This window comes from Catharus ustulatus, chromosome 4 (genome assembly GCF_009819885.2).
Source record: "Catharus ustulatus isolate bCatUst1 chromosome 4, bCatUst1.pri.v2, whole genome shotgun sequence".
In the NCBI taxonomy this organism is placed as follows: Eukaryota; Metazoa; Chordata; class Aves; order Passeriformes; family Turdidae; genus Catharus; species Catharus ustulatus.
In genome coordinates, this window is record NC_046224.1 from 24,701,340 (window position 1) to 24,725,145 (window position 23,806).

General features: G+C 51.7%; 2 protein-coding genes across 3 annotated transcripts in view; one reads left to right on the forward strand and one right to left on the reverse strand.

Moving 5' to 3' along the window:
• GGA1 (golgi associated, gamma adaptin ear containing, ARF binding protein 1) lies at positions 1–10,349 on the reverse strand. Its single transcript, XM_033058108.1, has 17 exons — positions 10,255–10,349; positions 9,804–9,888; positions 9,423–9,498; positions 8,719–8,817; positions 7,388–7,511; positions 6,808–6,908; positions 5,660–5,740; positions 5,119–5,256; positions 4,903–4,984; positions 4,597–4,704; positions 4,166–4,321; positions 3,346–3,410; positions 3,029–3,207; positions 2,634–2,917; positions 2,248–2,417; positions 1,899–2,009; positions 1–1,730 (listed from the first exon to the last, which is right to left on the reverse strand). Exons 1-17 carry the CDS (start codon positions 10,283–10,285, stop codon positions 1,620–1,622), a joined length of 2,001 nt encoding a protein of 666 aa, XP_032913999.1. The 5' UTR covers positions 10,286–10,349; the 3' UTR covers positions 1–1,619.
• LGALS2 (galectin 2) overlaps positions 10,344–23,806 on the forward strand; it is a 17,879-nt gene continuing 4,416 nt past the window's right edge. Inside the window, exons 1-3 of one of the 2 annotated variants that reach the window (XM_033058110.2) lie at positions 10,344–10,657; positions 17,806–17,943; positions 23,072–23,170. In XM_033058110.2, the coding sequence (XP_032914001.1) occupies positions 10,366–10,657; positions 17,806–17,943; positions 23,072–23,082 (441 nt within the window). In that variant the 5' untranslated portion in view covers positions 10,344–10,365 and the 3' untranslated portion in view covers positions 23,083–23,170. Of the gene's footprint in view, positions 10,658–17,805; positions 23,187–23,806 lie in introns of those variants that run through there. The other variant, XM_033058111.2, reaches the window with a different exon arrangement.

Below are 23,806 nucleotides of genomic sequence, written 5' to 3' on the forward strand. Positions count from 1 at the left end.
TCAGGAAAGAACTCTTTATTTCCCATAAATACAGCAGATTATTCGCGCCGGGCGTCTCATTTTAAATGTTTGTTTGTTTTCTTCCATTTACAGAATTTTGCACTGAAAATATATACAAGTCTATTCAAGAACCAAACAAGATCTGCAAAGAAAAAACCCATACAAAACCCTGAAGAGACGGGAAAGGGAAGTAAGACACAGCAGAATCCCAGCATAAAAACCTTGCTTCCCCCTCGCCTTTACTCTGCCCAGCTCTAAAACACATCACCTTCACTGCCCTGAGCCAGGAGCGCAAGGCACCCTGCTCGTTTCCAGCTCACACATGCTTCCTTCCACCTCTGGCAAGCCAATGCAGAGCACAGTTTGCCTCTACTTTTTATGATCAGGCCTCTCCAAACCAGCTCAGGGATGGGAAGCAGTTCCCATGGTCCTAAGTCCCATGGGAGTGGGGATTGCTTGAGATGTGCTACCCTCAGTCTCCTCTGTGCCTGCAGATCCCAGCTCTTGTGTCACAGTGATCAGGCGGCTGGGGTGAGCCCCCTCCCTGCCACAGGGAGCCAGGCCTGCCCTCAGCTGCAGCAAAGGCGCACAAGGCACAGCTGAACCCCCCCCGTGCCCCAGTGCAGAGCTTTGTGGCAATGAGCTGGGCTCCATCTCCCGACCCCCAGCCCATCCCTCACCCCTCTGCGAGAGGACAGTGAAGAGCTGAGAGAACCTCCCGCCCCACCAAGCTCTCCAGCCCAGCTGGGGAAAGGAAGGCTAACTGCTGCTTCCTCTCCCCATCTGCCAGGAGGCTGCAGGGAGACTCAACCCCCACAGCATGCCCTTCTCTGGCCACCATTCCCAAAGCTTGCTATGATAAAGCCTGTGGGAATGGTGCAGACCTCCGTGCTGTAGGGGTTCAGAATGCCAGCTGAAGGGGCTGGGAAGGCACAGAGCAAGCCCTTCCCAGCCCCTGAGGCCCCACCTCTCACCAACAGCTCTGTAAGCAGCTAGGACAGATATGTGATCATCACTCCCCCTGACCCCCCCCAAAGCAAGGACAGCTGTCTGCTCTCTGGTGCTGGAGAGATACCTAGGTTCTGCCCAGCCTTGTTCCTCATCAGCTCCAGTGTGATCCCACCAGATGGAATCACAGGAGACCAGCTCAGAGGAGGGGGGAGAGGGGGACAAGAGAGAGCACCATAGAGCACGAAGTAGCTGAAGGGCTCAGAAGTGCGGAGGGAGCAGACAAGGAAAAGGATCTTCCTTTGCTAGGCCTTGCCCTGGGCTGAGGTTGTTAAAAAGCTCCCTGTCCTTGTTCCCCTATGCACCTAAAGCAGGAAAGCAGGGTTAGAAGAGAAGCTGGACAGACTGGGGAGGGAGTGTCATCTTCAGAAGAGCAGGGAAGGCAACTGTTCACACACATGAAGCTTTCCACTCTGCTTCTAGTCTTGTGAGATGAACATCTCCTGGCATCTCTGCTCTCCTCCTTGAGGCACGCTCCCTCTGGCCCTTGCCCGGCCATCTGGAGAATGGAGCGTGAGCACCAGCCCCCACCCACCCTCCCATTTCCTCTGGCTGCTCCAGCCCCACAGGGTTGGCTTTCTAATGAAGTGTAGTGCCTGCAGCATGTGGCCCTAGAGGTTTCCCCAGGATTCTGGTGGGGGAAACTGGTCCACATCCCCGATTTCATTGTAGGTTTGCTCTCCCATGGTGAAGGTCAGTTTGTACCGTAGCCTCACTTTCTCCTGGAGATGGGAGAAAAAGGATAAGCAGTCAGAAAAAAGGGGAAGAAAGGGATGAGGCACAAACCATTCACATCTCAGATGTTACTGAGTAGCAGAAACACTGAGAGTAGTGAGGCTTTGCCTAAGCACCAAGACCAGCCTCTGTTTGTGCAGGGATAGTGCTGTTACCTTCTGTGGGTTAGCAAGCAGCAGGACCTGGGTGATGGCACTAGGGTGGACAATGGGATTGAATGCTGGCAGCTCTGTGCCTGAGGGAGGCTGTAGCTTCACCTTCATTATCTAGGGAGAGAGTGAGAGAAGAGAGTGACCACATTTCTGAGGGTGACTCAGCAGCCAGAAGCCCTGCTCCAGTACTTGGGAAGCTTCCACTGTCTAGTGAAAAACATTGTGCTAATCTGAAGGTAACAGAATTTGCTCCCATGCCCACAGAGCTTTCTCCACCCACCCTGTTTTTCCTGCAGAAGTAGAATCATGCTTTGGCCCAGTCTGGGGATCTCAACCCCAGCAGCTGTCTTACCTTGGGGACGGCAGACTGAAAGACAATATTGCGGATGGGCTGCGGGGCCGTGCTAAGCATAGAAATCACCACCACAAGCACATCAGGCCTCTCAGGCAGGGCATCCTTAGCAAAGTGGAAGAGGACACGGAAGCCATGCTGATCATACACTGTCACAGGGAGGATGCTGCCTGTGGGAAACGCAGGGACAGGCAGCAGTCAGCCAGGAGGGAATTGGCCTGGCCACACCTTTCCCCACCACCCTAACTCCATACAAGTGACAGAGACACCATTCCTCTTCAGCCTTCACAAAACCCAAAAAACAAGAAGTTTCTTCACATTCTTCCTTTCCATGTGTGCAGGGTTTAATTCCCCCATGCCTGACCCCCTGTTTTTCCCCAGCTCACTGGGTTTGATTGACTCCAGAGGCACAGTGATGTTGGCCAGCGAGATCTCCTGGGGCAGAGCAGTGGCAGGAGGCCGTGGTGGGACTGCAGTACTTCCTGCTGGTGGGGTGGCAGCTTTTACAAGTGTAGCAGGGGCAGGCAGCTCTGAGGTCAGAGGCAGCGTGGGGTTAGGGGAAATACTCTGGAGCACAGGCAGAGCACTGGGGTTGTGGGCTGTGGTGCCAGAGCTGCTCCTGTTCTGCAGATCCCTCAGGGTGAGCCGAGGGGGTGGCTGCTGCTTCTCCCTGAAGGGGGGAGAGAGAGCAAGGAGTGGAATGGAGCACTGAAATGCTGTCCAGCACCCCAGAAACGGAAACAATGGGGAGAGATGCGAGACTGCACTACCAAGTGCTTACCATCGCACTTGTTGAGATTCTGGAGGCAAAGACTGCTGCAGCAGTGTCTTGCCCAGGAGGTCCAGGTCATCCAGGCCACTGCTGCTAGGAGATGGCTTGGGGGAGGATGCACCAGCATCTGCTTTAACTGGTGGTGTTGCCGTGATAGGGGTGATACTGAGCTCATTGCTGTCTGATGACTGTGAAAAGAGCACACAGGAGAGCCCCAAAGCAGGGCTGCATATCAGTACCAGCTGTCAGATGTGGCATGTTTCCCTACCTACATTTGTTGCTTTTGCCACCCTCCCCACCCTCTGCCCTAGCTCCTAGCACATTACCTGGAAGCTGTTCCAGCCACTGCTGTCACTGGCCTGGACAGGATGTGATGCTGGGTCATTCAGCCCTGCCAGGAGTAAAAGCAAACATGAAGCTCACCTACCAAATCAGTAAGAACATTAAATGTGGCCTGAGTAAGACACAGAAGCAGTAGGGCAGAACTGCCAATGTGGTCTCCCATCTCTGGCCCCCCCATCCTTGCATGGGGGAGAGCCAGAAGGGTGATAGCGGCTTTTTTATGTCCAGATAGCTTCACTTATAGTTTAGTTCTCACTGCAATTGGCACAAAAATACTGAGTTGACCACTCTGACGGACCATGTTGTCTACTTGATGCTGCTGTACTCAAAAGTACTTATCTTAGGAAAGAGACACTTTGTCATGCAAAGTAGGACTCTAGAACCTTCTAGGATTGGCACCTTGCATGATTTCATGGCAACAGTTCTGGAAGTCCCATGCATCTGTTGTCAGCTCATGACTTCAACAGCAAGCAGAAACCATTAGGAGCTGGGGGTGACCGACCCTTGTGATCTATCTGGGGATGGCCATTGCATCACTCTTGATTTACCTGCCAGGTCAGTCTACCCAGAGCAAATCAGTGGGCACATCCCTACAGGCTCTCTCTGACTAGCCAGGAAAACACCATGGGACTGAAGTTTAGAATCACAGCACGGTCTTTCCCTCCTCTCCCTCACACTAAATGAAATACACCTCTTCGTCTTTCATAATTCACTTCTACCAGAGTTCTCATCTTATTCGTGTTCCTGCCAAAGAAGAACTATGTAGAGTCAAAGAATAAAGAGCCTTAGCTCTGGATTTCTCACCTAGAGACATGAGTTCATCATCCAGCAAGGAGACAGAGCCAGCTTGGTCAGGCACGGGGACTGCTGAGCCACCTGAAAGGGTGGGCAAGGCTGGGTAGGAAGGGCATGTTGCTGGAAGCTCCAGGCCAGACAGATCTAGAAGTGCTGAGGTGCTGCCTGCAAAAACAAAAGAATCTGAAAACGATATCCAGTCCTCATGCAGTGTGGTGAGGCTAGTTCCCATCTTTCCTCACATCCCCCTGCTCTCCCTTACAGTTCCCTTTCTCCATGCACCAGTCACATCCTCAAGCCATTTCATTCTCTCACCAGCCCCACTCTAAGCTCCTGCAGGTTTCCCTTTTCCACTTCTCTCGGTTTTCTCTTACTCTTCAGGAAACCAGCAATAGGTCCCTCTGCTTGACCCTCCTGCCCCATTCTTCAAGTCTCCTCACCTCGAAGGGGACTGGCCACCGTCTCCCCATTGATCTCTTCTCCCCGTACAAGCTGCTTGTAGAGATTGATCACCTGGGTCAGATTGTCATTGGCTTGCAGGATCTCCGCTGAAAATAAGTGTGAAAACAGTGAAGAGATTAACTTTTATACCCCAAGTCTGTCTGTTTCTTCAAAGCAAGGCCCAAGTTGCTGCAAACAAAACCACTGCAGAGAGCATTTCCCCCATTGTTGCTGCAGGCTGCACCAGGGTACATTGTCACCTCAAGGGCAGTCTCAGCAGGAGTAAGAAAAGCAGATATGTTTACCTAGAGCTTCATCATTGTCTTCTGTGTCACTGGCGAGCCGGAAAAGCATGGGCCTCATGCGCTCACAGCGTTGATACAGCTCCTGGGGGAGCAGAGAAACAGTGACGAGGTGAGCAGGATGCTCAGCTGGGTGTGCAAAATAGGCAGGAGGATGAGGGGATAAGGGTCACGCATTTCTGCTAAGCCCAAGGAGGATTCCGGTAAGGATTTCCTTACCTTCATTAGGTCCTCATTGCTTTCTGTTGTCTCCCCCTTGCTGTAGTTTGTCACCATCTCTGTCAGCAGCTTCACGTTGTTGTTCACCTCCTCAATGGCATTCACCCTCTTGGAGATCTTCTCCATGCGCTTTTGGTCCTGGAGGGGCAGCACATGGGGAAGGATGTCCTAACTTGGAGAGGAGGAAGGCCAGGCCAGCCAACTACCCTGGACTAAAGCCCAGCAACACTGCCCTCAAAACAGCTCCCACTCCAGTGGAAAACTCCAGATCATCTCTGGGCAGGAACATGCCAGACAGGAATGGAATTGCTGTAGATCTAGTGCTGCAGCAGGGCTTGGGCCACAAAATGCACCCAGAGCAATTCCTCCAAGTAGCCAGGGGATGGCAGAACTCACACAAAGACTCTTTCACAGCTGCTGCAGACAAATTTTGGGCAGAAGCTCTGTATGTCTACATGAGGTTACAAAACCAGTCCTCCTTTGGTGCCAACCATCGCCACCCAGACCATGACTCCCCAGCTCCCTTCTTCCCCAGTCACACCTCCTGAACCATCTCCTTGATAAGCTTGTTGGCAGCCCGGAGATCCTCAGGATGGGAACTTTTCAGGAGGCGAGCCAGTGTCTGCAAACGAGAAGGAACTTCTGAGCCCAAGCTGCGGGATGGCAGGCAGAGACACTCTTGCAACACTAGAGCCAGTAGTTCTCCCCACCCCAAACCTGTATCTGGCAGAGGACAATTCCAACCGTTTAGAAAGCCCAGGCACAGGAGCTTGTGGGCTATCAGGGACCAGGGAGAGAAGTACAACTGGCCTTCCTTTTCCTGTTGTAGTTCTGGTTGTGCAAGCTAGGTCTTTCCCTGAAGATCCCCTGCATTCAAAACCTGCTTTGGCCTTCCCATTACACACCATGGAAAGTCTGGAGTGGGGCAATGCTGAGACAGAAGAAAGCCTGTTTTATACAAGAATTGCCATGGCACTGTAATGGACTCCTACTCAGACATCTTCACACGCCTCTTTGCTGTGAAGAGGGAGAGGTCCCAATTTCTCTCCCTCTCCATAGTCAGGGAACAGTCCCACTGCCCACCTACAAATCCTCATTTGCAAACTCTGACCCATGGAAGCAAACTATATCCCTTGCAACAAACTGGCATCACACTTCTGCTGCAGAACTAGTCCCAGAGGAGCCAAATACTTGCTTAAATGTATCAGCACTGATACTGCAGGTATTTGCCTGAGTGCTGACACAGTTCACATGGAAAGACAACACAGGATGGGTCCAGGTGGCTATAAGTGGTTGGGCAATAAGCAGATTGCAGTGCTGGGGGTGGGGAAGAGATAACAGCAGCATCATCTGGGGCTGGGATTTAAACCTCATTGGCTAGATAACTCCGAAGTCTGGAAAGCTCACAGCAGCAAACCTCCCTGAACCTGCTTGGGCCACTGTCAGCACCTCACCCTTTGCACCATCCTGCAGCTAAATGATCCAAAGGTCAAACAGACCCACATGCCCCACTTCTCTGGATGTTTCCTTTGTCATGATTTTGGAACAGGCCCTCAGCATTCCTTTGATGAATTTTCTGAAGAACAGAGTGAAGAAGCAGGAACCTTGACTCTCCCACATCAGGAGGACATAAAGTACTGGAGCGGGAAGATGATGCCTACTGTCCCTCTCCTTGCACAGAGCCCTTACCTTGGATTTTTCTTCATCATCAAAGATGATGTTCTTGGGTCGAGGAGGAGGCGGTGGAAAAGGAGCATCATCTGGAAGTTTTGGGTCACTCTTTACAATCCCTGCAGTAGAAACCAAAGGAGAGATCAGGAGCACTCACCTACTCAGTGATGGCACTGCCACCCAGGTCTTTTTTCCAGTCCAGCTGCGACTGAGAGTGTGTGGGTTAGCTCCTGTTATCCAAGATCCTGGATTGTGTTTCCATTCCCCATAAATATCCTCCCTTAAAAAATTCCAGCATATACTGCCAAAGCACTTGCAGCCCTTCAGCCCCAGTCCTTTCCAGGGCCCCATCTCCCATGTGAGCAAGCAGATACGCCCTCCAACTCAGCAACTCATCACCAGCAACTGTCTCTGCTCAACCAGGAGCCCGAAGGCACCTGCTCCTTCTCCTGACCCTGGTGCTGAGTCAGACTGATACACGGCCTGGGTCTGGGCAGAGGGAAGGGAGAGCTTGTTTGAGATTTTGCCCAGGCAAAGGAGAGGTGAAGGAGGGCAAAACCATCTGTTCACTTGCCCCATCCAGACCACTGCTTCTTACCTTGCTTCTTCAGCATCTGGTAGGCTTCTGATATCTTGACCTCATGAGGCAGCCCTAATGTCCAGCTGTACATCAGCTCCAGGATCTTTGACTTCACTTTTTCAGATGTCCGGCTGCCAAGATACTAGAGGAAGAGAGAAGAGGTGGCTTGAAGCTGATCTGAGCCGTTGCAAGTCTGGCCTGTTCCTCTCCTCACTCTCCCAGGAGAAGTGAGACTGCTCCCAATGGCACAAGGAGGAAAGAGGAAGCAAGCAGGAAAGCTCATGAGGGCATTGCAACACATCCTATGCTGTGTCTGGTTTCCATCACAGGAAAAGCAAGAGGTGTGAGAAAGCCTGCAGCAGCAGCTCCTCAGTGACACACAGGGGCAGATGGGAAGGCTCAGACAGGTCTTCTGTGAAGGGTCCTGTGAAAAGAAGTTGCTCAGCAAGGCAGCCCTTTAGGACTGAGGAGACAACAGGGCTGGGAGAGGCATGAGGGCAACGGCCTCTGAGGCAGAGCCTGAGCAAGGTGAGCCCCAGATGACCAGCACCCAGCAGGTGCCATGCAGTCATCTTTCATCCTTCTCACATGGGTCTGACTGGAACACTGGCAGCAGAAACTCTGTGTGTGCCACCAGAGACAAGTGGCTTAAGGCAGAGGACATACTCTAGGGCGCCAAGCAAGAGGACTTTAGGATGCTGCTGTCACTCTCTGGGGCTATTCATCATCACAGATCACAAGCTCTGACTGGCAGACAAAGGTTTTCCTTAGTCATATTTAGCCCATGTTCCCTTAACTCTGCACTTGCTGGTGTTCACTGCCTTGACTGAATAAGGGAGCCTGCACAGCTTGTTCTGCTGCAGGAACAGCAGCATCAGCAGAGGAGCAGGTAATGACTTGGTCCTTCAGATGGACTCACCAGAACACCACTGACCAAGCCTGGGCTTGCCCTCCCAGAGTGTCTCAATCAGGTTGGGACACCCCAGAGAGACATGGTCCTGTCAAAGCTGGGGAAGGTTTCTGAGCACATGCAGCACAGACAGAGCCCAACAGGGACACAGGGAAGGTGACTCCAGGCACGCACATGAGCTCAGTAGTCTCACAAGTGCTGGCTGCACCGTGTCCAGCCCTCAGCTCCTGCAACAAGAATCAGCCTGGAACAGAGGGGTGAAAACTCACTTCCCACCAGAAAACTCACTGGGAAACAGGGACTAAATCTCTGACTAACACTGTCCTGTTTTGCCTACATTCCAGTGGGGGTCTGACCTTTCTGCTCAGCCACCACTTTTTCCCAAAGCCCTCCTGCCACCAGGCCCCAGTCCCTTCCAGCACGATGCTGTGCGACCCACCTTAGGGGATACCACCTTGATGAGCTCATTGAGGAAGCGGAACTTGCCCACCTCATCGTGGAAGCGCTTGCCACAGCTCTTCATGCAGGACTCCAGCACCTGGGGAGAGGGGCCAGGTGAATGCCAGCATGGAGTCAGCAGCAGGATCAGGAGCCAGCTCCTTCCTGCTTCCCCCTCACCAGGTACAGTGCGTGTGTTACAGCAGCACAAAGGGACATCCCCTGTTCCCTCCCAGGTGGTCAAGCACCCTCCCACAGGGAAGCAAGATTCTTATCTCTGGGGCTAGTTTTTGCAAAGATGGCTCAACAGCCTATCCAAAGAAATACCCTTAGAGGGGTCACAAACACCAGGGTTTCAAAGTGGGGATCCACATAATTAAGAATCATTGAATCCTTTAGGTTGGAAAATACCATCAAGCTCATACAGTCCAGTCATTAACACAGCACTGCCAAGGCCACCACAACAAAAGCCAAAAAGCTTCCTGTTCAACTTCAACAGGCTATGATCCTTCTAGGAACAAATTCTATCCAAGTAACCTCTCCTGACTTGTGGAACCACCTTCAGTCCCTCTCCCACCCAAGGGCCCAGGTGCTCCAGGGCTCTCTCAGAGGGAATTAAAAGGTTCCCATGCTTCTCCAATCAAGCTGGAGCATCTCCACACCCTGCCCCTCCATCTAGTTCTACCAGCCTGCAGATGCCCTTACCGTGAGGGCCTGGATAGCTTCCCATTCCTGTGGAGACTGGATCTTGTGGGCAAGAAGCCGGGTGGCAAGTGGAGGACTGGAAGGAGTGAGGGGAAAAGAAAAGCTTTCTGGTTATTTACAAAAAGCCTGGTACCTGCATTTCTGTCTGGGAATCCAGAGTTGAAAAGCATGTTGCAAGTTGAAGATGCTGATGAGGCACTAAGACACCTCAAAATCCGGAGGGAACCTTCCATTAGTGGACTAGGGCCCCCCAGCTAACCCCACCTTGAGGGCCTTCATGCCTATTCAGCTCTTGGGACAATCCCACTCGATTTGGCTGGGTGGGAAATCATAACCAGGCCTGTGACCTGGAGAAGCCTGGGCAAAGGACAAAGCACTTACCCCTCTAGCTCCTTATTGAGCTGTTCACAGAACGCATTGATACCATCCCAGTCCAGGTCCTTGTTCAGGGGGTTTGTGGCTTTGTCTGCGGGCAGGAGGAGAGGACGGTAAGAAAAAAAACCCAAGCAGGCTCCCATGCCTTGGAGAGACATCATTGATCCCACTCCCTCCCTGCCAACTCCAGCGGGTGCAGCAGCAGAGGATGGCGTGGGAGGAGAAACACACTCTTGTCCACTCGCCCCTTCCCATGGCAGCCCTGTGCACAAACTCTCGCCCTCTCCTCCCTGCTGATCCACCGTATCCCTGCCTGCGGCTCGGCCCTGGGGTCTCACCCGCAGCCCCGGCCCCCACGTACGACCCCCAGCCCCTCTCCCGCACACCCCTGCGCCCCCCCGCGCCCGCGCCCTCCCCGCCCCATTGGGAGGGGAGCGGTGGTCGCAGCCGCACTCACTGATGCACGCCTCCAGCGTCTCGGGCTCCATGTCGGTGGCCCGCGGCTCCTCACCGGGGCAGCGCCGCTCCGCCACCGCCGCCCTCCCGCCGGGCCCGGCGCGGCCGCGCCATGAAGAGTCCCGATCCCTCTGGACACAGAGACCCGGAAGTCGGCCGTGCAGAGCGCCGCGCCGCGGCCAGCGCGCCCCCTGCTGGCCCGCACTCCCGCTCCACCATGAGCTCACCGCGCAGGGGCAAGCAGAGGCGCGGGATGCGGAAGGAAGAGGAAGGAAGCGGAAGGCGCTCCCGGAGAAGGACACAGAGGGCAAGTGAGGGCGGGGCGGGGCAGAGCGCCGGAAAGCAGCGGCCGCGCGGGAACCGGGCGAGCCGGCCCCTCCCGGAAGAACCGGTGTTACTGGCAGGTGAAGCCACTTCCGGCACGGAGACCGGGCACTTCCGGCGGGCGGCGAGCTCCATGTCCTTTAAAAGGACACGGGCTCGCCGGGTGCGGCGCATGCGCCGTCCGCGCCCGCCTGGACTGAGGCGGCCACCTGGGGTCAGGTGCCGACCAGTAATAATTATAAATATAAATGGCATCAAGTGCGGTCCCCTGCATTATACTTTAAATAGCAGCTGATTTTCTGACAGTGCCTGGCCCGGCCCTTCTGCCTGGCCGAGCAGCGTGTGAAGCAGGCGGGGGTCGTTGGTTGGTGATGCTCTAGAAATGGCTGGAGCTTTCCAGGAAAACAAACTCCATTTGACCCCGCTTTCCGTGTGGCTCTGGTGATCTAGGCCAGCGCAACTGTGACACCTAACACAGTTGCCTGTTTTCTCTGTGCTCCAGGGGACCTGGCAGGAGCAGCACGGCTTCTCCCCAACTCGCTGCTTTTGCAGTTTGCTTTCCTGCTTCTCAGACCCCGAGCGGCTGCGGGGAGCGCCGGTGTGCGGGTGCCAGCGGCGGGGCTGGGGCTGGGGCTGGGGCTGGGGCTGGGGCTGGCCGGAGCCCCGGCGATAAGGGCACAATGCAGCCCGTCCGGCGTTCCGGGCTCGGCTGTGGAGACAGGCGCCTGAGCCCCGCGCTCCCGTGCTGGGTTACTCATTTACACCGCTAATCCCACCGCTGGCGGGGGAACTGCCCAGCTGTCACACCTAATGGCTTTTCCTGATGGATAGCCATTGTTTTGGTAAAGGCTTGCTGGTCATTAAAAAGCACTTTTTGGCGCCTGAATGTAGCTCTTTTTTTAACTGTTACTGTCTTGCATCACAAAGCCCTTTTAAAGTGTCTTTCATAGAAAATTGCAACATCCTTCCCTTTGCTGTGTTCAGGCACGTTTTACGCAGGTTATTTTAATCTTATGAGTCAGCCCTGCCTGTCACAATTCCTTTGATTTTTTTCTGAGAATCCTGAAGTCATCTCTAGGAGCCCTCCAGGTCATGTACGATCTGCATAGAAGGCACGCATCGCTCCATCCCCCACAGCGATACCTCTGAATGAGAGGTTTTGCAGGCTGGTGTTTTACACAGCCCCCTTTTGCTCAGGTTTCGGTCTGTCTGAGTCTCAAACTTGTTTGTTTTCCTTTCTTTGGCAACATCCAGTGGTTACCAAGTCCAGAATGAATGGAAGGCTGCACCTCTTTTCGGCTGGTTGCAAACAATGGTGAGAGAACTCGTGCATAACAGTCCTGTCAGCGGCGACCTAGCTTTTATTTGTCATAGATTTAGGAGTCTCTTTCCCCTTTGGAACATCTGCTTTCCATATAACAAGGACCCAAAGTGCAGCCAGTGGAAAAAGAGACCGGAATCTGAATCTTTGCTCCCAGTAAGATCGGCTAGATGATGTGTGAGGAACAACCTATCTCCCCCCCGATTTATTTTTACCGACAGCTGGAATTTTAAGCTAGGTTTGGATGGAGCGAGGCGCTCCAAGTTGTAATTAACACCGCTCCAGAGGGAAAGTACTGGAGCTATAATTAGCTAGTAGCCAGTTGCGGAGGAAAGTGATGGCGTGCAAGCCAGAGGCCTGGATGAGCACAGCTCGTGGGGTCAGAGTATGGCCCTGTGTTTGGCACAGGGATGCAGATCCCAGGTTTGGCAGAGGGATGCAAGTCCCAGGTTTGGCACAGGGCTGCAGATCCCAGGTTTGGCAGAGGAATGCAAGTCTCGGGTTTGGCACACGGCTGCAGATCCCAGGTTTGGCAGAGGGGTGCAGTCTGTGGCTGTCTAGCCCCACAGCAGCCGCCCGCAGAGGGCACCAGCAGGCAGGGGAGTGCCTGCCTGAGCAGCCCAGGCTCAGCGAGCGCTCCGGCTGCTCGAGCATTCGAGGTGACTCCCAAACAGGCCAAGTCCCTCTCCATCGGGGAGGAAAGGCCTCACAGGAGTGGCCGGTCTGCCTGGGAGAGGGGTTTTCCACCCACCAGGTTGTCTTCTACCGGCCAGAACCACCCTGTCACCCCCTTTCTGTCCCAATGTTTCTCTGCCGTGTGTGTTTATGTGAACCCTGTGATGTTTTTCAGATGTGCTTATGTGTGCTTCCTCCTGGGTCATCAGCTTTGGCCCAGGCCCTGAGCTTCCCTTTCCCCATCACATTCCTTTTTCTTTGGCAAGGTGTTTTGCCAGAGACCTTTCACTTTTGTGAAGCTTGGTACTGCAGTCTTTTGTTCCTTTTTTTGGCTCTTTTGTTTTTGTTTTCCTGCCCTGGCTGACTCCAGCAGCCAGTTCCTGGGGGGTTAGCCGAGTTTTCACTCTGCTACTTTCTCTTGGAACAAGCTGGCAGCACCTCTCCTGGCATCCCCTAGGACCATGCACCTCTTTATGCAATCATCTGGATTTGCAGCCCTGCCATTCCCTGACCTTGGCTAATCTCCTTCCTTTTGCAATACTTTTAAGCACCTTTCCCAGCAGAGAGTTGCAATTAGAGAGGCAAGTATAGAGTTGCATGCTTCTCTAGAGGGAGAGCAGGTTTGAGCTCCTTTAATCTAATAGGAAATGTCTCCTTCCCTTTCATATGCAGCACTTTCTTGTTGTATGCAATCATCCACCAGGATTGCTCCCTTCCATTTCTTTCAGCAGTTTCCCTTTCAGCTGTAGGAAGACCTGTCCCCGGTGATCAAAGGCATCCTTCTGCAGCTACAGGAGCAGAATGAGGAAACAGGATGCTGGATAAGGGATCAGAAAACCTGCTGGCTAGATCTCTGCAATTAAGCATGTCTTGAAGCAAGACTCGGGGAAATACTCAGCTATGCTTGCTGCCTCAGTTTCCCTGGTGGTTAGCGTGGGGATATAATTTCGTTTTCTTCCCTTGGGGAATTGACCTCTGTATACCAATTTTCCTTTTTGCATTGGTTCTGTCATTAGAGCAACTGGCTCAGCGAGACAAGTGAGAGAAGCAAATACCAGAGTTAGAGGCGAGCTGTGCAGTTCCCTGTTTCCTTGTGTTCAAGCCTTGCTTCCCAGCTCAAGGGGTGTCTTGATCCCTTGACTGAGCAGGTAGCAGTGCCCTTCTGCACAGTGTGAGGAGTGTCTGTTTGCACCCTGTGTAAGACTCAAATGGGTCTGCTGATGCTGATAGCTTCTTTTCAACAAAGTCTGGGGCATTTGGGGTGTGCTCTGAGAATATGGGAATGCTCTTGCTGCTTTATCTGCATCAGACAAAGATGAAATAAAACTGATGGAAGCCCTCATTGTAGCTGTGACTTGGGGGCTGGTAGGTTTTGTAGCTGGAAGCTAAACAGGGAAAGGAAGACCTGCCAGGTTAGAGAGACCTGGTTGAACTTATGGGGCTGAAGTGAGCACTGAGGGCTCTGAGCCCGCAAGGGGGAGCCTCGATGGAATCATTCACAGCACTACTGGTGAGATCAGCTCCAGACTGGAACAGATCCATGACCAATACTGTGCATTCGGTGCTCAGGAGTCGACAGAGGCACTGGAAAATGTGAACAGACTCACCCATTCTTGCTTTATCCCTTACTTGCAGTGTTGCAGCTGGCAGATGGAAAGGGCATGATTAAAGAGCACAAGTATTGGGGGAGAAAAAAGTAGTTCAAGAGCCTGGATTTTGCTGAGATACAGTTTGGCTCTAAAGAACAGCAGGAGAGAGAAGGAGAAAAACCCTCTTGCAAAGGCATTTTTCACGGGCACTCAAGCGTGATCTGAGCAGCAATTGGCAACATGAACCTGGGTGTCCTGAAGCAAATCGGGGAGCCCAGCTGCAGCAAATCCCCAAGCCTGGATGATGAACACATCCCCGCATTGCGGCGACAACAAAATGTGACTTAGTGAAGCGTTTGCTGGGGATCTATAATGTAGCAGCTGCCCGCGGAGCTCAGGGATGCAGTCGTGTGCAGCCTCTCTTTTCCAGCGCGGCTCAGGGAGGAGGCATTCCCTCTGCAGAGTGCCCCAGTGCCGAATGCACGTGTACTCGGCTGTGCAGCTGGCTCAAGCGTGGCATGATGAGCTTGAATAGATGGGTTTTGGCCCAGCCTTGAAAATCCCCCATTGCCAGCAATCCCGTTTTGGCTGCAGCTGCCTCAGGTTCCCTAGGAAACTCCAGTGCTGGCTTAAGTGCAGGCTGTGAAACAGCGGGAGGAGGCAGTCCTGTGGTGCCCTCCCTCCAGCCTGGCTGCTCAGTCCCTGCCACTTGGCACTACAGCCAGCTTCTGCCCTGCTGCTGGTGATGGTGAGGAGCAGCAGGGCGGAGTGATCCCAGTGCTGGGGCACGGTGGACTTGGAGCTAGGGATAAAAAGAAAACTGTGACCCCAGAGGAGGGGGAGAGAGACGCTGAGTTGGCTTACGCAGATTTCCCAAGGGTGGACCTGGCTTTTCATAGGCTCCTTTCTAGTCCCTCTGGCTTCATCTGTCTTAGTAAGTGCAACAGGAGCAGGGCTGGGCCTGAGCATTGCCTCAGGGTGATGGCTCATGCTGTGCAGTTGTGAGCAACCCCCCTGCCTTAATTTTGAGCAGTGCCACAGCACCCAGGCATGGCTGGCGACAGGGTGGGCTGGGGACTGTTCCCAACAGAGCCTTGTTGTCATGCTTTTAGCCCCACTGATGGGACCCGTGTTCTGCTTCTTGGCTTTCAGAGCCAATGGTGAAACAGCTATACCCTGTAAACGCAGGTCCGTCAGAAGGAAGGTTTTTGAAGTGCAGTCACCTGCAGCCTGTATATTTATCCCCTAATTTTCCAGCGTTTCCCTCATTGAAGATTGGGGAATGTCATGCAACAGGTCGTGGATGAGTGTGTGGGATGGGAGTGTGTGTGCCAGACTGAAACTGGGAAATGCTCTGTCTGCTGAGTATGGCTGCACTGTGGGTTGTGACTCAGTGTCCAATACTCCATGCTATGCATCATTGGCTGCATTTGACCTTCTGTCATGTGGGGTGGGTGAGATACTAGGAGAAAATGTTGCCTAAGCAAATGAGGGCAGTGTGGGGGCCTGCTCCTGGATGCAGGGATCAGACAGGCCTGGGCACACAATTACGTTGAATTTTCCCCTCTGGCTCTCCTGCCTGAGGCTGGCAGAGCAAGGAGCCCATGGAGCATATGCTTCTGCAAGAACTTCCCATGCACACACACCTGTACCCTATTTCCCCTGCCACCCCAAGCTGCATCAGGTTTGGGAACTCAGGGAGCAGAACAGGGCAGAGCTCATGCATCCCCCATTTAATATGCTGCTGACAGATGTGTCCCCCAGCCAGAAGAAGAAGCAGGTGCATTTGACCAGCCTCTGCCTTGTCTCCACTTGGAGGGGCTGTGTTCAAACAACTCAACTGCTCCCTTCAGCTCTGCAGGCTTTTCAAAGGCAGTGTCCACCTTCTGGATCTTGCTATCCCTGATGTGCAGCCCAAGCCTCCTCATCTTAGAAGGCAGGGAGATGCTGAGCAGAGGCTCTTCATTTTTGAACAGTGCAGCTTTACATCTAGAGTAGCCTAGTTCCCAACAGTGGTGCTCCGGCTGAATTTCAGGAGGAAGGTGTGCAGTGGGATTTGATGATGTTAAATCTGTGGTGTCACAAGAATTCAAGAGTGGCTGTGAGACTTCTTCCTTCTGACTGCTGTGCTTCTCCTCATGGTGTCCAGAGCTAGTGCGAGGTGCTCTTCAGCTCATCCCGAGCCAGCTCTCAGGGAAGCTGTGTCTGACAGAGCTGTTCAGGAAAGATTCCCACCCCTTTCCTAATGAGGCCGAGTGAATAATAGAGATGTTCCTCAGGGATGGTGTAAGCAGTTTTACGTGCATGCTCAGGACCAGAAAGCAGGTCTCCACTAGCTTTTCCCTGCTGTTGTGCAGTGGATGTGTGTCCCATCTTGACAGAAGAGATAAGCTATCTGTGTGCAGATGGGAACTTGCCTGGCAGTCGCAGCCACCTGTCCTCACATTGTTCTTATCAGATCTCCTAGCTTGGGAAGTCTGAGTCTGTTTGTTGGCAACTGTTTGAGGCTATTCAGCCTGGGATATGATAAAATTAGTCTGGGGTGAGTTGCACTGAAGGCATTTAGTTTCGAATACTCTTTTCCCTCTCTTAAGCAAGCATCCTCTTCGGTCCAGGAATCTGACTGCAATTAAAGCCTGGTGTTTGTTTTGCTGATGGGGACTCTCTGGGAGGGGAGCAGCACAAAGAAACTTGGGGGCAGCTAGGGAGACATAGCCAGGTTCTGGCCCCTCCGTGTTCCCAGTGGTGAGGAAAAAAAGGACAGCAGGAAAAGGCACAAACTGAAAGGAAGGGAAAGAGAGCCAGAGAGAACAAAGAGCTTGGCATGACTGCTGGGAATGCAAAATAAACATCCACTGTGCTCAAGTGAGGGCTTATGTACTACTGGTTACATGGGTCAGAAACAAGAGTAGAGGCTCATGGACACAGCCCAGAGAAGGGTCAGGATGCTTATATGGGACAGGGTGTCCCTTAGTGCCCAGTGTAGTGCTGCAAAGGGAGACCAGGTGTCCCATCAGTGCAAAGCAATCACTGCCCTACTCCCTGGAGTATCCCAGCTCTTTCCCTGTGTCTCACTCTGAGTGTCCATGGGTTCAGGTATTTCTGGTGCCCTTTCCTCTGGAAAGTGGGAGAAGAGGAATATGGAGAATCATTTATGTGGGCCTGATCTTTTCTTAGATCTCCAGATGCCTGCAGTTCTCTCTTTAGATGCCCATTTCCTGCACTGAGTCAGTCATTTGGGGATTTGGACTCCCATTTTTTGGCAGCTTTTCTTTCCCATGTCCATCTGGTTTGGTTTTTACTGCTTCATTTTGCAGTGCCATCAAAGGGAGTTTGTTCAAGCTGATGTTGCAGCAACAGATAGTTTTGACTTGACAACCCCTTCCTCTGCAGACCTCAGTGATGGCCTTAGATCCAGGGTGGGTTGCCCCTTCAGATGCTCTCAAAGCTGATGTGTGGTAAGGTGGCTTGCTGCTTCCCAGTAGTGATGAAGGATACTTGGCTTTAGTGACGTGAGCATGGGAGAGCAGACTTTTTTTTTGCTCCCTTTCTTTCCAGCCTATGAGCTGTTAATTCTTGTGGCTTTTCAAAACTTGCTATTTCCCCCTTAGCATTTCTTTCTCTTTTTTTTTTTTTTTTCCAGTGGATGAGCCACCCTTGGCATTGTGCCTCATGCGTGTGACTCAGATGGATTCTGCTTGGCTGAAAGATTCCTGCAAGTCCTCAGAGTTGTCCAACCTGCCTGGGATCAGTGCTGGAAGCCGTGAGAAACATACTGAAAGCAAGTCCTACAGCCTTGTTGTGCGGGATGGAGACTCAGGAGTCACTCTCACTTCTTGGCCTTGCTGTGCTGTGGGGTTGAATCCAGGATGGCTGCCCTGTGGAGGGAGGTCCCCAAGGACCTTCTGTATAATGGTGCAATGCTGCATTTCTTTTTTGCTTATTCTAGTTCCAGCCAGCTGGTCTCATGCTGTTTCTGTGGTGGGAAATGGTCCCCTCGAAGTCAGCGAAGTTGGGCTTGGGACATCTTGGAAGTCCCAGGGCTTCTACTGCAGGAAGGCTTCTGTTCTTTGAATGCTTCTGGTTTTCAGACTTAATTGGACCCACCCAAGGGCTGATTTTTCCAGAGGCACCGAATACCTCAGTACTTCTTGCTGATAGTAGATGGTGTGATGAGAAATCAGCATCTTTGATACTCTAGCTGTATTAGTTAGGGGAGCACAGCTTCCTTTTAGCTTTTTTTTTTTTTTTTGAGGTTCACAGTGATTTGATTTGATTTGATTTTGTGGAAACTTTAAGATGGAGGAGTTGATTTTGGATGTGAACTTGGGTGTCTGTGCCTCAATTTCCTCATGTGAGGGAGCTGCTATCTTCCTTGCCCAATGGTAAGATAAAACTGCTGTAGATGTTAATCTTTCAGTGGAAGATGCGAGTGGACCCTTAGGTCTCATGAAGCTGATCCTTTGTGGAGGGCTCTTTGGAAGATCCTTTTCCCATTAAACTAATAATATCTCATCCAGAAGATGTGGGTAAAGCTGAATGATCCCAAAAGTCCCAGAGAGAGGGAAGCTGTGAGCTTTCTATACATCTTCTCTTTTCCAGTAGGGGAGCTTTCAACACAAGTGAATTTTTATCTCCAGGCATGTTTTTGAAAGCCTTTCCCACAACCCACATTCTTGGCATGCATCTATGAGTGAAAGAATTACAGAAATGAAGTCTGGAAATGGAACTGGGTGGCATGTCATCAGTCTTCTGAGCTCCCTTCTCCACCCTCTGCCAGTTGTGTTCACTCTCCTGCCCATCAGCCAAGCTGGGGACCCAGAAGACATGACTTACCTGTCTGTTTGGGTTGATAAAAACAACCACCTATGAACCAACTTCCTTGCAAACAAACCACCTTTCTCCCCTTCCCTGTGCACAACTTGGACCACACAAAAATGCTTCCACAGACTTCAGAGCTTCCTGAGAGAGACATCCCCTGCAAAGGTACAAGGACATAACTTGGAAATCATCCATCAGAGCACATTTGAGCTCCCCCATGGAGATGGGAGATTCCAGTGACTGTGGCACCACCGCCCTTCTAATAAAGGAGGGAAAGAGATGGAGTAGGCTGTACTTGTTCCCTGTGCTCATGATCTGCTCAACTGCTTGATGCAGATTCCCTCTCTCACTGCTGCCCCTAGCCCTGAAGAAAGGTGTGGGATTTCCCCCCACATTTTAGTTCTTCAGCTTTGTCCTTCCTCCTTCTTTTGCCCCATATCCTAAGGAAGAAAAATTGCACCCTACAGCTGAAGAGGGGTGATGTTTGTGGAGAGCCTACTGGATGCTGATGGCCTCTAGTGTCTTGCCCTCTGGTTTAGATCATGGATGCTACTTCTGTACTTCCCATAGGTGCTCTGGATGATGCACTCTGAGGGAGTTGAGGCAGGAGGGGTGACAGGACATTAACCTCCAGTCCTTTGCTCCTTCCCATTTTACTTGATCTGAATGCAGAGCATTCAGTGCTTTCTCTAGAGGAGCCATCCCACTCTGGGAACATCTTAGGCAGGAGCTTAGTGCTCCTGGGCACTTTTTCCTTGTGCTCATTCTTGCTTTGGCTTCTCCTGCATCTCCTGAACAATTCTCTCCTACACACACCCTTCGGATCCACAGACCTGCTTACCCAGTTTCTTGCTTACCTCAGTGTTTGGCTGAGGTAAGCACACTTTGTTCTTTCGGTCCTCCTCCGTTAGGAAGCTGGCTGGCTTTCAGAGCTCAGGGATCAGCTGGGTGTAGGTGGCAGCACTCTCTGCTGAGAGGCCAACCAACACCTCTTGACTAAAGGGGAAGCCAGTCCTATTCAGGAATTTCTGTACTGACAGGTGGAGGGCTGAGCATCTCCATTAGGAAGTGGTGGAAGCTTCTTCTCAGTAGTATCCTGAGCTGCAGCATCTGAAAATCCACCCCACAGCCCTCTAAGGCAGGGGTCATTCACCCCTGGGCTTAATGAAGGAGGAAATGAAAGCAGAAACAGGGCCTAATCACAACTGCCGTGAGGAACCACAACCAGGGCCCAGATGAGGTCAGAAAACACAGTTTAAATCAGGTCACTGCTTGAGATTTATTGTGCGGAGTTTTTCTTTTTTCTTTACTCTCACACTGAAATCTTTCCCCAGAGGCTATTCAAGGAAATAAATAGCCAGTGGAAACGGACAATAGCTTGCTGTGGAGTACAAATTATATGAAGCAGTAGGAAATAATAGCAGAGTAAGCAGCTGCTACTCCGAGAAAGAATGCATGGTTGGTCTTTCCAGCTCCCTTTGCTTTGAGCAGACGCTGATGCCTGGACCAAGGCACAGGCTGCCTTGGTGCCTGGAGTGCAATAAGGGACAGGCATCTTATCCATGCTGCAGTGTTGTTCTCCAAAGCCACTTCTTTGGTGCCTAGTTAGCACCAAGCCTTCCATGAAGGTGCTGAAAGGATTTCTGCCCTCTTCTTGCAGAGCTTGGGTTGATGCAGAGACCATGGGACGTGCATCCATGCACCCAGCACAGCTGCCTTGCCTTCCTCTATCTTCTTCATGCCTTCTGGATTGAGCATTATCTCTGGTGGTGACCTGCGTCAGTCCTGCAGGGGACTGTTCACAGCTCACATTGTCTAGAGAGTATGTGCTGCTACCCTCTCCTGTGAGCCCCTTGCAGCCCTTCCTCAGAATACTGTTGAGAGAGATGGTGGGGACAGTTTTGCTGTGCTGGTGTGGATTCTGGGGGCTGTCTCTGCCACAAAAGGCCCTGAGAATCCTTTAATCCCTGAGTCTACCTAGGCTGGGAAGTGGGGAAGTTGTGGTTTTCCTCAGGGCTTCACACCTAGCTGGCTTATCTCCTGCCCCAAGTAAGAAAACAAAATAAAGACTGCTGCCAGCAACGATGCTGCCAAGGATGTTGGCAGCCTGCTGGGAAGGGTGGCATTCAGACTGTTCTCAACAGCTGTGTGGGTGCCCTGTGGCAGGGGTGGCAGCTCTAGGCTATGGTACATCAGGTACTGCTGTCTGAGGCACCCCAAGGGTCCTGAGATCCCGTTGGTGCTCCTGGTGGCCTGAGATCACCTCAGGACTCACAGGAAGGCTGGGAAAAATGGTTTACCCCAAAATCTACTATGTGGGACCTCTGCAAATAGAGCTGCTGCATTTTATGGGGTGAAAGCACTCTGCCCTGCCATCCTTCTGGGTGAAAGCCAACACGCTAGCATTAGGTGCTTCCCTCTTTAAAATATGTTTGGGGTTATTCTGTTTTCTCCATGCAAAATTGCACATCTGCCTGCTCCCTGGACTTGGGTTGCATGTGGCCCCCACCTCACACCAAGTGACTCCTTTTTGAGTCTTTGCTGTCCCTCTGGGAATACAGCAAATGCTCCTCTAGTCACAGAGATGTGAACATGGGTGTCCCATACCAGTACAAGCCAACTGCCCTCTGGCTGGGCAAAAATCTTGGGGGTCCTGGAGGGGTACTCCCAATTAGGTATCCTATTATAAGATCATTTCTCTGGGGAGTGAAGAGTTCCTGGATCCTTTGCACCAGCAGCTGCCAGCTTCCACAGCTATTGTTTATGTTTTCCTTACTGCACAGATCCTCCACCTCTTTTGCAGATGCTCTTTAGCCGGATTTCCTCTTTCTTTGGGATTTACATTCCCATGCTATCATTGTTTCCCCAGGCTTTCTGCTTTGCAGTGTCAGCAGGGAAGTATCAACCTGCCCCTGTCACCCTCCTCTCATCATCCCAATTGCCACCTCCAAAATTCTCCAACTGCACTGGAGAATTTTGACTCTTTTGGGGTCCCTAAAGTCTCATCCCCTTCTGATGTGGGGAGCACTTGCCCCTGCATGAGGGAGATCATCTGCACAGGACTGGTGTCTGACCATATGGAGGCTCAGCTCTGCAGACGAAGGAAGTCGCCAGTGCTGGCAGAATTGCTGCCTGGCTTCCCACTATTGTTCCCATTGGCAAATAAAAGGGGGGTGAACGCCCCTGCTGAGCATTGTAGGAGGGGGTAAATGTTATCTTGATAAAATCTTATGGCCCCTCTCTGTGCAGCTCAAGCCTCTTTCCTGCTCATCTCCCTCTCTGCATATTCTCACATCCGTGGTACTTGTGGCTCTGCACTCAACTCTCTCCACGGGTAGTTTTACCCATCCCTCAGACAGAAGTCTCGTCCAGTGTGTGGTCACCTGCACTTCCTCATGTTCTGGTGGAACTTCCTGCCTATCAGTTTCTACCTATAGTGTCTTGTCCTATTGCTTGGCAGCACTGAGAAGAGCCTGGCTCCATCCTTCTGACACCCTCCCTTCAGATACTGATAGACATTGGTGAGGTCCCTTCTCAGTTGCCTCTTCTCAAGGCTGAACAGGCCCAGCTCCTTCAGCCTTTCCTCTTAAGAGACATTCTCCACAGTCCCTGGACCTGCTCCAGGAACTCCATGTCTCCCTTGTACTACTGAGGAGCCCAGAACTGGACACAGTAAGAGACTCGTGCTGCTCTCCCTCTCAGGCAGCTGTAAAGAAAGGGTTACTAATTTGCAGTATATGCCTTAAACAAGGGCTTGGTGGTGAACTTGTTGCAGAAAAAAAGTCATGAGCACCTATGCACAACCCACGAAAGAAGCCAGGTTTTGGTTTTGGCCTTGCAGTTCAGGTCAAAGTTCAACTGTGGTGTGCTAGATAAGAAGTGAACTACTATGCATGTGCAAGAAGTGGGGTCACAAATAGGACACTTGGGTATTGAGGTGCTTGTCTCACACAACCCCCAGAACAGACCCCTGATGCCCATCAAATTAAGATCTGAGTACGCACGATGGCAGAACCATGCCTACTCTTGCCTGATGTGCTAATAGGGAACTGAAACTCACTTCTACATCTGCTTTTTACCCAAATAAGGGACTGCATAAGAATTATTCAGGAAATGAAATTAACTGGGTGAGACCCCACCATCAAGAAGCCCAAGGCACAGAAGGACCAACAGGAGGCTGCTGGATCCATGGAGGTGACTGAGGTGACTACCTTCTACTTGCCCTATTTCTTCTTCTCCCCTCTCTCTTTCTCTCTCTCTTTCTCTTTTCCGTATAAGATTAATTTTGTAAAATAAAGTCAGCATTTAGTCTCCTTTGCACCTTAATTTGGGCAGAAGGCTTCAACAGCCAATCGTAACATTTTAATTGGCATCACCATTTTCTGATCCAATGTGTGTTTTAACAGTTCCGAACTTTTACTGTTCTTTGCACTTGGTGGGAGATTCTATGAATCTAAGGGAGATTGACCAAACTTTTGCTTTTTCTGTCCCTCTGTGGGTGACAGCTTTCTCCTGCCTGGTGTGTCCAGGTTGTCTCCCTCTGAGGGAAATCGAAGGAAAAATGGTTACCAAGGGTGGCCAGTGTAAAGAAAAAGTTTTATTCTCTACTGGAGAAGTTTGGTAGTTGTCTCTGTCCTCCAGTGTTGGAATGGGTGTAAACTAATTGTGATAATGTACAGGCAATAGCTGATCACATTACTAGTTTGGAGGTCTAATGAAAAATGGCATGAGGAAAGGGTAAGTTACCCATTAAAGGTAAGAAGGTAAGTTATTTGTGCAGTTTTGGGAGGTTGTTTATCTTGTGTGCAAAAGGAAATGTAAAG